The sequence below is a fragment of the Dictyostelium purpureum genome (assembly GCF_000190715.1).
Source record: "Dictyostelium purpureum unplaced genomic scaffold DICPUscaffold_24, whole genome shotgun sequence".
NCBI lineage: Eukaryota > Evosea > Eumycetozoa > Dictyosteliales > Dictyosteliaceae > Dictyostelium > Dictyostelium purpureum.
The window spans coordinates 106,956-120,819 of NW_003519361.1; the positions used below are offsets into that span (position 1 = coordinate 106,956).

Here is a 13,864-nt window from a genome sequence, read left to right on the forward strand (position 1 = left end):
TTAAAAAAATAAAAATAATAAAAAAAAAAATAAGATATTTTTTTGTTTGTTTAATTTTTATAAGTGGGTGTGAATATATATAATTAAATCTATTCAACTTTTTTTATTCTTTTTTGTTTGGTAGGAGTAGGTGTGTTACTATTATTACTATTATTTTTTTTATCTATATTTTCGATATTATTATTACTATTATCTGTATTATTTGGAGCCAATTCTTTTTTGATATTATTCTTGTTTTTATTTTTGGATGATTTTGAAGAACATAATGATTTTGTTATAAATGTTGTTAATAAAATTACTATAACTGAAATTATAACTAGAGTCGCTATTGGTCTACTATTCGAAGAAGGTGTAGAAATTGCGAATGGAGATGATGAATAACCACTATTACTTAATTGTTTTTTATCAGTGTCGTCTACTCGGTATATTAAAGTCTTCAAAAATATAAAAGTATTTAAGATTTCTCTTTTGATTAAAGTAAATTTGCTTTGGTTAAATGGTGTTTTTAAAGTTTGAATGCCATGAAGTGAGTTTGAAAGCTGTCTAAGTGTATTAATTAATGCAATAATTTCATTTCTTTGGATTGATTGAATATTGTCATCAAATAAAATTTTTAATGCTGTACCTAAACCCATAGTTTGAACTTTACCATATAATTTGCATTTTTCGCAAGTGACACAATTTAAAATTGAACTAATATTTTGGAAATGTTCTTTAAATTGACCTATTAAATTTTCCTAAATTTAAAAAAAAAATTAATTAGTAAAGATAATAAATTGGTGGGATTTTTTTTTTTTTTTAAACAATTACTTTTTCATAGGTATCCTTAAATAACAATGTTTCATCGAAATTTGGCTGACACATTAACTCTGTTTTTAATAATTGTTGCATTAGGTCATAGGTTTGTTTATCCTCGATATCATTACCAGTATTGAATTGATAGTCTGTTAAGAAATGATTAAGTTTGCCAACAGAACGTAGTAAAAAGAGAAAAGTGAAATAAAGGTTTTCTATTCTATCTGGGTGATTTTCAAAACGTTGTTTGAAGAGGTCTGAATTATGCTCCCATTGATCCAAAACTTTATCTTGATTGTAATATAAGGCTATATGAATGGTAATTGAGGAATGTAAACCACTAATTAACTTGTAGAAAACACGCTCTTCAAGACACATTTGGTCGACTGGTCTTGTAAAACAATTTTCATTATAGATGGAGCTCCATACTGAGCTACCGTCATAACCTGTATTGGATTCGGGTGTTTTAGATAAATCTACATAGGTGGATTCTGATTCTGGTCCATTTACAACAACCCACATATCGTCCTTCTTATCTTTCCATTTGGTAAAACCTGGTGGTGGTGGTGACATATCTACTCTATCGCTGGTAGTATCTTCGACCCTCCATGGTAAAGGTATTTCATTTTCGTCACATTCACAAACTCCACATCCCTCAGATCCACATAATGCTGTAATTACCCAAAATGGACATTCACTAAATAAGTTTGCTTTGAAATATTTGAAAAATCTAGTTTTCTATTTTAAAATAAAACATCTTTTTATTAATATCCAATATTAATATACTATGAAACCACACATGATTATACATACAACAATTTTATTTAATAAAATATTAATTTCTTTATCATTTGATACATCGATATTTGATTTCTTGCAACAGCAATCGTCAACAGTATCTTTAGTTTTAACCTATATAGTTATAAAATATTATATTTAAAATTAGTGAACCATTCCCAAACACTACACTACACATAGATAAAACCAATACCCACAGTTGAATTTGAAACTAAAATTGAAAAATATACGATTAAAAAAACAATACCTAAATAAAATATTGATTTTTTATTCATCTTTTTTCTATTATATTCTTTTTCTTGTTTTTCTTCTTTTAATTTATATTTTAAATGAACAAAATAAAATAAAAAAAGAAAGTTTATTATTTAAAAATTAAATAAAAAAAAATAAAAAAAAAAAAGAATAAAAAATAAAAAATAACAAAACTAACCAACCAAATGAAATTGAATGCGGTTATATAAAAAATTCTATAAACTGGTTTTAAGGGTTATTTTGGTGACAAGTCAAATACAAAATTTTTAAATTAATATTTTAAAAAAATTATAAAAAAAAAAAAAAAAAAAAAAAAAAAATAATAAAATAATTTTAAAATTAAAAAAAAAATATTTAAAATTGTGAGTTTTCACTTAGATTTTCTTTACCCTCATTGTGTGAGTTTTTTATTAAAAAAAGCAAAATGAAAAGATTGGGAAATAAATAAACTAAAAAAAATTATATCTATGAAAAAAAAAAAAATATATCTATGAACAATTTTTTATAAAAATAAATAAATAAAAATCAAACACACACCAATTTTTTTTTTTTTTTTTTTTTTTTAATTTCATTTCATTTTTTTTTTAATTTTTTAATTTTTTTTTTTTTTTTTCAAATTTATTAATTATTTTGCTTCATTACATTCCCAAAACAAAAGGATATTATAATATCTTGATTTACTATTACTTAAGTGTAATATAAATAATTGCTTAAACAATAAATTTTAATAACGAAATAGAGAATGTCAAAAGATAATAAAGATGCTAGATATGGTATATCACTAGGTTTTGGAAAGTTTACAGGGTAATTTAAATATAAATGGATAGATATCATCCTATCAAACAATAACTGAATATATATATATATTAATATTTTTTATTTTTTTATCTCTAGCTACCCAGTATGGCCATGTAGAACTGCCTTTGAAACAGAGGTAGGACCAAATATTAAAAGTAAAAAGAAAGAAAACTCAATACTAGTTTATTTTTTTGGTAGTAAAGATTAGTATGTAAAAGATAATAATAAACTTGATACAAATCAACAATAAACTAATAAACCTAAACTAATATCTTTTTTAAAAACACTATACAGTGCATACATTTCGAAATCATCTTTTCTACCATATGATGAAGCAAATATAGAAAAATATTCAATTTCAAAAAATAAACAACATCAACAAGGTATGGAGGAAATAAAAAATTGGAATAAAAACCCAACCCCACCACCAGTTTATAAACCAAAAGATAACAAATCGAATGGCAGTGATAGTAAAAGTAACAGTAACAATATTAAAAAAGAGAGTAGTAATGACTCTGATTCAGATTCAGGCTCTGAATCACACTCAACAGATTGCTCAACTTGTAGCCATAGCACAGATTGCTCAACATGTACAGGTAGTGATATGAGCGACGACGAAATACCCAAATCAGCATCATCAAAAAAGAACCCATCCTCATCTATCTCCTCACCAAATAAACCAATAAACGATTTAAAAATTCCAATAAAGAAAGATATAGATAAAAAAGAGGACGAAAAAAACAAAGATAAATCATCAAAAAGTGGAAGCAAAGATAAATCATCATCCTCTTCAAATGGTAAAGATAAAGAAAAAGATAGTTCATCATCAAAGAGTAGTAAAGATAAACATAAAGAAAAAGAAAGAGAAAGAGAAAGAGAAAAAGAAAAAGAAAAAGAAAAAGAAAAAGAAAAAGAAAAAGGAAAAGAAAAAGAAAAAGAAAAAGAAAAGGATTCATCAAAATCAAAATCATCAGCGGCATCCAAAAAATCAAGTAAATCTGAAGAAGATTCTAAAAAACATCATAAATCAATCTCGAAATCAACATCAGCATCATCAACACCTCTGTCATCAGCATCAAAGAAAAAAAGAGATTTTAGAGAAAAAATAATGAGAAAAATTCATATTTTATCACCAATTGTATTACCCGATAAATAAATAAAATTTATATAAATTTTTTTAAAAAAAAAAAAAAAAATTCAAAGAGATATTTTAAAATAAAAAACTGGTCCAGTTTTATCAATTAAAACCAATTATTTCCGAATAACAAAAGAAAATTTAACTTTAGATTAAAATTTAAAAATTTTATTTATCTATTCATTATTTATTTTTTTACGTATTAATTTATAAATTAATGTATACATTTATTTATATTTATTTGTTTGTTTATTTATTTGTTTATTTATTTTTATTTATTTTATTTATTAAACCATATCCCTGAAAAGTTGTGTTTTTGTTTTTTTTTTATATTTTTTTTGTATTTTTTTTTTATTTTTTTTTTATTTTTTTTTATTTTATTTTTTTATATTTTTTATTTATCTTTTTTATTTTTTAACAATAAAAAACAAGGCAATTTTCGCACATTATAAACAACAATAGAAATATCTGAATTATATTACAAAATTTTAAAATTTTGTAAGTAACGAAAAATTTTATTTTTTTTTAATTTTTTTAATTTTTTTTTTTTTAATTTTTAAAAAAAAAAAAAAAAATTTTATTTATTTTTATCAAACACTAATAAATTATATATATAAAATTATATTTTTTTTTAGATATATATTAAAAGATAAAAAATGATTTCATCACCTATATCTACTTGCACAGAAGTAGTAGAGATGATTTCAAAACTTCCAAAAGAAGTATGTATCATAATAAAAATAATAAAAAAAATAAAAACAAAAAAAAACCGACAAATAAAAGAACAAACTTTATAAATTAAAAATAAATTAAAATACTAATTTACCTTTTTTTATTTTTTTATTTATTCCTTTAGGTTTTTGAAAAAAGCACTAGATCAGCTACCAAAAAATTAATAGCATCAATTTCATTAGTTACAATTGGTGCTTATTTAGTATATGCATTACCATGGTATTTATTACCAATTGGTTGGATTTTTATGGGTACAGCATGTTGTGGTTTATTTGCTGTTGGTTATGCATGTGGTAACGATTTATTTTTCAAAAATAAATTTGTAAACTATGTTGTTGGTACCATCTGTATGTTACCATTAATGTATCCTCTCGACTATTGGAAAAAGAGAATCGAAAAGAAAGCTTCAGAAGGTCGTGACTTTGTACGTGAAATCGCTTCCGGTCACTATTGGTATTTCTCATCACTTTTACAATGGTTATCATTAAATTTCTCATTCAAATTCTCCAAAGGCATGATGTTAAGTGTTTCATTCCTCTACTTGTTCATCGCTCTTTTCTTCCCATTGATGACTTATGGTTTTGGTGTTTGGGGTCTCTTTAAATATTATTTAATTCCATTATTTGTATACCACTTTTGGATGTCAACCTTCCTTAAAGCCTCATCACTTTCAAACTTTTCAAGCAAACCAACATTCTTTGCTCTTCCATCATGGGTCGAATATCTTACCCAAGATTTTAACATTGGTGTCACTCTTACCAATATGTCACAAAATATTGGTGTTCCATCATACAAATGGAAAGATGCTTACAAAGCTTTAAAGAAAGAATATGAAAGTATTACTGAGCTTTCATTTGCCACCCTTTTAACCCAATTACCACCAGTTGTCCAACATGTCGGTGAAAAATCAACTCCAACAGTCGAGTTAAATAAAGAAGAAAATAGTGGTGAGGTTTTATATGCCGTTCATCCATCAAGACCATGGTACGAAAAAGTTAATTGGAAAATTGCCGCTTTCTTACTCGGTACACCAGTACTCGCTATTTATGGTATTCTTACTACTCCATATGTTACCAAAACTTATATTACTGCTTTCATTGCTTACTATATCGCTGGTATGGGTATCACTGCTGGTTATCATCGTCTCTTTTCACATCGTTCATACAAAGCCAAATTACCAGTTCGTATTATTCTCATGTTGATGGGTACTAGTACTTTTGAAGGTAGTGTATTCGAATGGTGTCAAGATCATCGTGCTCATCATCGTTTCACTGATACAGATAAAGATCCATATAATGTCAAAAAAGGTCTTTTCTATTCACACATGGGTTGGATGCTCTTAAAACGTATTCCAGGTGACTCTGATATCAGTGATCTTGAAGCTGATCCAGTTCTTCGTTTCCAACACAAATATTTTGTACCTTTAGCTTTTAGTTTGGGTTGGTTTGTACCAATGTTTATTTGCGGTTTAGGTTGGGGTGACTGGAGAGGTGGGTTCTTAATTGCTGGTGTTGCATCCAAAGTTTTCATGATGCAATGTACCTTCTGTATCAACAGTTTAGCTCATTATCTTGGCGAAGCTACTTACACCGATCAACGTTCACCACGTGATTCATTCATCACCTCATTAGTTACTTTTGGTGAAGGTTATCATAACTTCCATCACGAATTCCCATATGACTATAGAAATGGTATTCATCACTCAGCTTATGACCCAGGTAAATGGTTAATTTGTCTCCTTTCATGGTTTGGCCAAGCTTACGAGCTCAAACGTTTCCCAAGTGAACTTTTTGTTAAAGGTAAAATTCAAATGGCTGAAAAGAAAATTAGAGAACAAAGAGATAAATTAAATTGGGGTAAACCAATATCAGAACTTCCACAATATACCCGTTTAGAATTCAAAGAAAAATGTCAAAAAGAAAAGAAACAATGGTTAGTTGTTGAAAATGTTATTTATGACATGATTGAATTCGCTTCAAACCATCCAGGTGGCAAACAACTTATTGATGACTACATTGGAAAAGATGCCACCCGTGCTTTTAATGGAGCAGTTTATAATCATTCTTTTGCTGCTAGAAACTATTTAGATATGTACAGATGTGCTGTTCTCAAAAATGATGAGGAAAAATCAAACTAAAATACCCAAATTTATTTTTTAATAAAATCCATTATATTGTTTTTAAAAAAATAATATAAAATTATCTCCAAAAAAACTTCCCAAAATCTTTTTTTTTTTCTTTTAAATTTTTAATAAAATAAAAATACTTTAATATAATCTTTTTTCAAAAATATTTAATATTAAAAGAAATTTTTTAATACTATTATTAAATAATTATTTTATTACAATTTATTCATTAAAATTAAAATTATCGATTCTTGAATAATTTTGTTTACTACGCATTACAATCGTTAAAGCTTTTGCAGCAACATTAATATCTTTCTTTGAAACAGTTCCACTACCAATTGATTCTTCTTTTTCTTTTTCTTTTTCTTTTTCTTTACCTTTTTCTTTGTCTGTATCACTCGATTTTTTACCTCTTCTACTTGCTTTTGGAGGTGTTATATCAATTTCGATACCACTAGGGGTTGTAATAATAGATGTACTTTCGGTGGTTGATTCTGTTTCAGTTGTAGCTTTTCTTTGTCTTCTTTGTTTGAAGGCATCACCATCTCTAACTGATTGCATAATATCGTCCACCATACCTTCGGCCATTGAGGATGTGCTTGATGAAAGTGGATTGGCACCGCTAGTACTTTTACCTTGAGATAATTTACCATTCATTCTCTTGAGGGCTTGTTGTTTCTTTTGTTTGGCCTCATCTCTCTTAAGAGCACGCTCGGCAGCTTCTTTATCTCTTTGGAAGTCTTTATAACATTTATCAAAAGTAACAATGAAACGATTCATAAGTGAGAAGAAATCTTCTGAAGCCATTTTTGGTTCTTCACCAAAGAAAGAGGCTAGTTGTTGGAAATTCTTTTCAGCTTCTTGGAATTGTTCAAAAGCAATCTTGATTTCAATGTTGGCGTCCTTAATGAAATCATCCATTGATGAGAAAAAGTATGATTCATCTTTGTTTCTCTTCATTTTGCCTAAACCATTAGTAACAACATCTAAATCCTTTTTGAGTATGTTTAATTCGGCTTGGATTGTATTTAAAGAGATTTTTACACATTCTTGAACACCTGAGAGATCATCCATAAATTTGAGAGCTTCTGGGAATTTTTGTTCTATTTCACTGATAATATACACTAAAAGATTTGATTTGTTATTGAAAGTTTTTGTATCGGTTAGTTTTAAGAGAGCATCCAATTTGAAACCTAAACAATCGCCTCTTGCTGTGCCACCATTTAAAAAGTTACCAATAATTAAAATAACTTCAATAACCTTTAAAAAGTTTTTGCTGGATTTTATATCTTTGGTGGTTTTAGTGAAAAGTTCTAAATCTGGTTTGATTTCTTTAAGTTTATCTGGGAATGCTATTTTGAGATAAAATGATTTTACACGTTCTTGGAGATTTGAAACTGACTCCATTTCTAAAAGGAATTGTTCAGCCTTGGTTAACATTTTTAATTCACCATTCTTTAAGTAGTCTTTGATTGCTTCCATATCTTCGTCAGTTGGGAGATATTGTTCAAGTTGTTTAAGTGTTTCAATATTGAAGACTTCTTCATCTAATGTATAAAGGGCTGTTTTAATATCTTCTATTTGACATTTGAATTTGGAAAGATAAATTGCTAAATTTTGAGATTTCTTTGGATCGATAACTGTAACTGAGCCTGGTTTGGTTGATGATGTTGATTTTTTATCCGAGGCATCCAATTTCTTTGGTGCTGATTCGGCTGCAAAAAAGAGATTTTCAATTTCATTAGGATTAAGCCAATCGGTTTTAATATTACCCATATTAGTGAAAATAGTATCATTTAATTTCTTATTTGGAATTTTGGTCCATTGGAATTGTTTAACTTTGGTGCTTGGTTTTGAAACTGTGAATTTTGGTGCATTGGCTGGTGGCTTATTAGAGTTGAATAATCCAAAACCACCTGCTCCTGGTGGTGGTGGTGGACCTCCTGGTGCTCCTCCTGGTGGTGGAGGTGGTGGTGGTGGACCTCCTCCCATCATTGGTGGTGGAGGTGGTGGTGGTGGGCCACCCATCATTGGAGGTGGAGGTGGTGGAGGTGGAGCGGCTGCAACTGGTGGTGGTGGAGGTACTTGTGCTTCTTCTTGTGGTGGTGCGGCTGCAACTGGTGATGGTACTATAGTTGGGGTTGTTGAGGTTAAAGCTGGTGAGGTTTCTTTTGGTGAACTTGAAATTGGTGGGGTTGAGGTCTGTTGAGCTGAATCTACTTGATGTTTTAAATCATTTGATAAGCTATCACTCGATCTAGCTTTTTCTTTTTTCAAAACTGATTTTGCTGAATTTGATTTTGGTAATAATGGTGGTTTGGCAGAGGCAGGTGGTTTAGAAGATGTTGAGTTAGTGGTGTTTTCTTTTTCTTTTTCTTTTTCATCTTCACTTCCGCTACCTGCACCTGGTGGTGGACTAAAGAAGTTTGAATCCAATCTTTTCACTTGACCACGAAGCTTACTAATTTCGATATCTTTTTGCTTGACGGTATTAAACATATTACTTTTGAGAACTGAAGACTCTTGACTCCTACACGATAACTCTTGATTTGCTATATTTAAATCAAATGTTGCTTTCTTTAGTTGTTCTTTTGTTTTGTGGAGATCCTCGAAATTCTTTTTATATTCAGATTGTAATGCAACTGATGGGGCAGTTGTAGCCAATAAATCCTCTAAACTGACTCTTCCTTCTTCGTCGCCAATCATTGGCTTGTTGAGGGATATTTGCTGAATTAATTTTTCTACAAGGAACCAACTTAACATTCCTGACTCGGTATCGGTGGGAATTGATAGCAAAGATTGAAGTATACTTAGGAAAGGATGATGTGGTTGATCTTTAGTTTGATTGTGGATTATTTTAAAGATTTCTTTTGGATTATTAATATCGATTTCTAAATCAGCAAAACGTTCAGCCAATTCTTCTTGATCTGCACGTAATTCATCATCGTATACATCGATTTGAGTGAGTAAATCTGGTGCCTCTTCATATTGAATCTTTTTATTAACACGGATAATTTCGTCCAAACCTAATCTGCTAAACTCGCCCCTTAATTGAATACGTTCATCAACCTCTTCTGAACTGTTAACTATACCATTGATTAAAGTGAGACATGTGGTCAAATATTCTTTATCAGATTGATCTTTTTTCATAGATTCGACAAGATAGGTAAATCTGAATCTTTCTTTACGAACCTGTTTAAAATGGGTCATGGCCTCGAGGATCAATTGGTAACCTTTCTCTGAAACCATACAAACTGCTGTAAGAATTTCAAATACAGATGAACGTGTATCAGCCTTTGGTGTATCCATAGTTGTAATAATTTTAATCATTGAGTTTGGTGTTGCTATTGCCTTCTCTATGCCATATTTACTATTGAGGAGTGATAATATACATGAAATTGCCAATGATTGTAAAATTATATCACTGTCTTTTTGTCCATTCTTTTCTATAAAAACTAAAACATTGCACAATGCCTCGATACCATTACTATCTATTAATGACTTTGCCCATGATGATGGTTTACTTTGTAATGTTGAACATAATTGCGCTAAAATTTCAATATTTGGTAAAACATTAATTGTATTGACAAAAAACTCTGGTGTATCTACAGCTTTACCTTTCTTTAGTAGTAATAAAATATTAATATATATATTTTAAGAAAAAAAATTTTTAATTTTTTTATATCATACATCGTCATATTTTTCAGCACCTGAAATATTTCTTGAACCCGATTCTGGTTGTTGATAGCTAGAATATGCCATTGAATAACGTTTATTTGCTTTGGCTGGTAATGATGAAAGGAAATCATTCTCTGAAAACTCTGTGCTTTCTCTAGATGATGCCCCATCTTTTTCTTTTTTCTTTCTGCCAAAAATTCTATTCATTTTTTTCTTTTAGATATATTACTGATATCACTTTATTGTTATTGTTTTATAAAAAACTTTTAAAAAAAATTACGAAATTTTACAATATTATTATTACGATGATTATGATTGAATGATTATATGATATATTACACAATAAATATTAAATAAATATAACTTGAATTATTTGAAAAACTCTGTTTTGCAAAATTATGTGTTTTTTTTTTTTTTTCTATTTTTTAAAAAAAATTTTTTTTGAATTTTTTGAATTTTTTTTATGAATTTAAAATAAAAAAATTAATATTGATTCTTTGTTAATTATATTATTATAAAATGTGATTTATGATAAAAAAAATAAAAAAACAATAACGATAATGATATTATTTAAAACATTATATGGTAAATGAAAAATAATTAAACAAAAAAAATAAAAAAAAATAAAATATTTTTAAAAAAAAAATAAATAAATAAAAAATTATTTTTAACCAACCATAAAAAAAAAAAAAAAAATAAATAAATAAATAAAAAAAAAAAAAAATTTAACCTAAACTAAACTATTGTTTTTTATTTTATATATAAATAATTATTTATGTTTATTATATAATTAGAAAAATGATTGAAATCTAATAATAAAAATATAGAATCTAATAAACATTATTATCGCCGTTTTAGAAATAGTAAAGATATATAAATCACTCACAGTTTTATGCGTTCTAAAATTAATGTTTTAATTGTTACTATTTTATATTTAAATAAAGAATTCTTTTTATTTTTATTATTTTTATTATTATTATTATTGTGAAAAAAAAGAATGAGTTTGAAAAAAAATAATTTGAATATTAAAAATAATAACAATTATTCAAATTATTTTTTTATATTTGGATTTAGAGAATATGGTGTATGATTGACGTTTATTATTGGTATTTATAAACTATTATTATTTAAGATTACGAGAATATAAATAAATATATATAGTATATTTTATATAATGGGTGAGTGTTTTTTTTTTTTTTTTTGTGGTTATAATTAAAATTGGATATAAGAATCTTTTAGAGAATTTAATTAATATTATATTATTATAAATAAGAATGTGTATGTTTTAAGGGGTAAATCTGTGCGAAATAATGTGTTAAGTGTGTAATTGGGGGGTGGAAAGTAGTTTTTTTTTTATATGTGAAAAATTAATATTTGGGATACTATACATTATAAGGATAATATACAAATATCAAATGTAAGTTACATAATTAAACATTATTATTATTGCTATCAATATTGAATAGTGAACTATCCACTATTGTTATTTCTACTATTAAACAAATACCACTACAAGCACAATCATTATTTAGTATTACTATTGTTATTTATTGTTACTATTATTATAATTATAATTATTATCTTTATTATTGAAGTTTTTATTAAAACTTTTTTTTTTATGATTAAGAATATACAAAAAAAAAAAAAATAAACACAAAAAATAAAAATAAAAAATGAAAACAAAAACTAAGAAATTCTTTGATATCTTACATTTACAATTACACTTTTTTAAAAAATAAATTGCAAAACTAATAACAACGAGGTAAGTGGTTGCAAGGTGTTTGAAAAAAAAAAAAACAATTTTAAAATTTTTTTTTTTAAAAATAAAATTATTTTAAAAAATAAATTTTTTTTTTTTAAAAATAAAATTTTTTTATTTGAAATTTTAAAATTTTGGCTCTAAAATTTTTTTTTCTCCACTACACATTTAAAATATCTAAAATCACCTAATGGGTATCTAAAATCACTTAATAAATTATAGCTATTAAAGAGGTTTTCTTTTTTAGAATGGTTTTAAAAATATATAAGGGAAATTGATTTGTTAAACTTATATAAGTGATTAAAATTTAATCAAAAAAAAGTAAAACTTATATATATTTTTTAATTGATTTTATTTTAGTATTTATATAGTTAACAGGTTTACAAATATTAAAAATATATATCCAAAATTTCTTTTTAAATATTTCATCTACGCAAAAAAACGCTGAATCAAATAAAATTATTGAAAGTTTCATCGTCTGCCCAGATAGCTCAGTCGGTAGAGCGCAAGGCTTTTAACCTTGTGGTCGGGGGTTCGAGCCCCCCTTTGGGCGAAACTTTCAAATTATTAAAATCTTCCGGGTGATTTGTTGAAATTTTGAATATTTTTTGGACAGGTTTACTTAAAAGGAGCAAATAATGTTGGCATCTCCGCACCAATAGGTAATTGACAAATAATAAATAATAAATAAAATAAAATTAATTTATCTAATTGACCCCACTGTGCCCTATATATGATTTGGTCAAAATATATTAATTGAAATAAATAAATAATGAATGATGATTATTTTTAAAAAAAAAAATTTTGATTTATTTATAGTGATTAAAATATTATATTTCTATATTGTTATATTATCCGAGAGCACGACCTTGTCCCCAATTGTAACCACCAGTAACAGTTCTTCCACCTGGTCCTCTTGGAACTGGTTCGTTTTTGAAAAGGTTGGAAATGAAACGTGGAGTTTTAATTAAAGATGGTTTTCCATGTGCTCTTGGGTAGACATCAGTTAAATAATAGTAAATGTGGGCTGATACAACACCTAAGAAATCTTGAACTGGTAAGGCACCAGATGTAAGGAAACTCATCAACATAAAAATCCATGGAAGATAAACTGTTTTAAATGAGAAAAATCCAAAGAAACTACTTTGACTATTTGCGTTATATCTTGAGTACATATAAATTAATGACATGGTAGTCATTGTTCCAAGAATCATATAGTTAAAAATTAATCCAAAAATCTATAATATTTTATATTTATATTTATATTAGTTTGAGTTATAACTATATTTGTTTATAATTTAAATATCCTTACAATATTTGGAATTGTGACACAAATAACTAAAAATAAAAAGTCATCAGTTTTACCTTGAAAATGTTGTGATTCTAATTTGGTTGAATATTGATAGCTATATTTAAAAATTAAAGATTAGAATATTATATTATATTATAATTAATTATTATTATTATTTATTTATTATAATAATACTTTACAAAAAAATCATTGGAAATAAGAAATTTGGACCAAAGGTACCAATAAATACTGGTGAAGTTATTAATCTCCATATTTGGAATTGTTTAAAGAGTGGAGCAAATGATAAGGTGAAACTATATGGTGAAATTAATCCCAATGCGCAAATAGCAGGTATACCAAGTACACCAGCAAACATCCATCTTGAAATAATTGGTATACTGGTCCACCATTCTTTAATTGCGTCTGTGGACATTGTTATTTGTATATATGTATATCTTTAATTAAAATATATCTTTAAAACGCTATAAATACAATTTGAAA

At 26.7% G+C, this 13,864-nt stretch overlaps 5 protein-coding genes across 5 annotated transcripts; 2 read left to right on the plus strand and 3 right to left on the minus strand.

Annotated features, from left to right (window-relative positions):
- Positions 1-44: 44 nt before the first annotated feature.
- DICPUDRAFT_96687 (uncharacterized protein) lies at positions 45-1,868 on the minus strand (the record flags this gene model as incomplete). The annotated part of the gene is made up of 4 exons (XM_003284382.1): positions 45-737; positions 811-1,533; positions 1,609-1,707; positions 1,791-1,868. 4 exons carry the CDS (start codon positions 1,866-1,868, stop codon positions 90-92), a joined length of 1,548 nt encoding a protein of 515 aa, XP_003284430.1. The 3' UTR covers positions 45-89.
- Positions 1,869-2,587: 719 nt separating this feature from the next.
- DICPUDRAFT_96688 (uncharacterized protein) lies at positions 2,588-3,909 on the plus strand (the record flags this gene model as incomplete). The annotated part of the gene is made up of 3 exons (XM_003284356.1): positions 2,588-2,649; positions 2,740-2,850; positions 2,938-3,909. 3 exons carry the CDS (start codon positions 2,588-2,590, stop codon positions 3,797-3,799), a joined length of 1,035 nt encoding a protein of 344 aa, XP_003284404.1. The 3' UTR covers positions 3,800-3,909.
- A 468-nt stretch (positions 3,910-4,377) lies between these two features.
- DICPUDRAFT_52931 (uncharacterized protein) lies at positions 4,378-6,716 on the plus strand. Its single transcript, XM_003284357.1, has 2 exons — positions 4,378-4,500; positions 4,635-6,716. The coding sequence occupies exons 1-2, from the start codon at positions 4,435-4,437 to the stop codon at positions 6,645-6,647; spliced, it is 2,079 nt and encodes a 692-aa protein (XP_003284405.1). The 5' UTR covers positions 4,378-4,434; the 3' UTR covers positions 6,648-6,716.
- Positions 6,717-6,857: 141 nt separating this feature from the next.
- DICPUDRAFT_148204 (uncharacterized protein) lies at positions 6,858-10,520 on the minus strand (the record flags this gene model as incomplete). Its single annotated transcript, XM_003284383.1, has 2 exons — positions 6,858-10,256; positions 10,326-10,520. 2 exons carry the CDS (start codon positions 10,518-10,520, stop codon positions 6,858-6,860), a joined length of 3,594 nt encoding a protein of 1,197 aa, XP_003284431.1.
- Positions 10,521-12,923: 2,403 nt separating this feature from the next.
- On the minus strand, positions 12,924-13,796 carry DICPUDRAFT_148205 (uncharacterized protein; the record flags this gene model as incomplete). Its single annotated transcript, XM_003284384.1, has 3 exons — positions 12,924-13,310; positions 13,385-13,478; positions 13,564-13,796. 3 exons carry the CDS (start codon positions 13,794-13,796, stop codon positions 12,924-12,926), a joined length of 714 nt encoding a protein of 237 aa, XP_003284432.1.
- Positions 13,797-13,864: the final 68 nt, after the last annotated feature.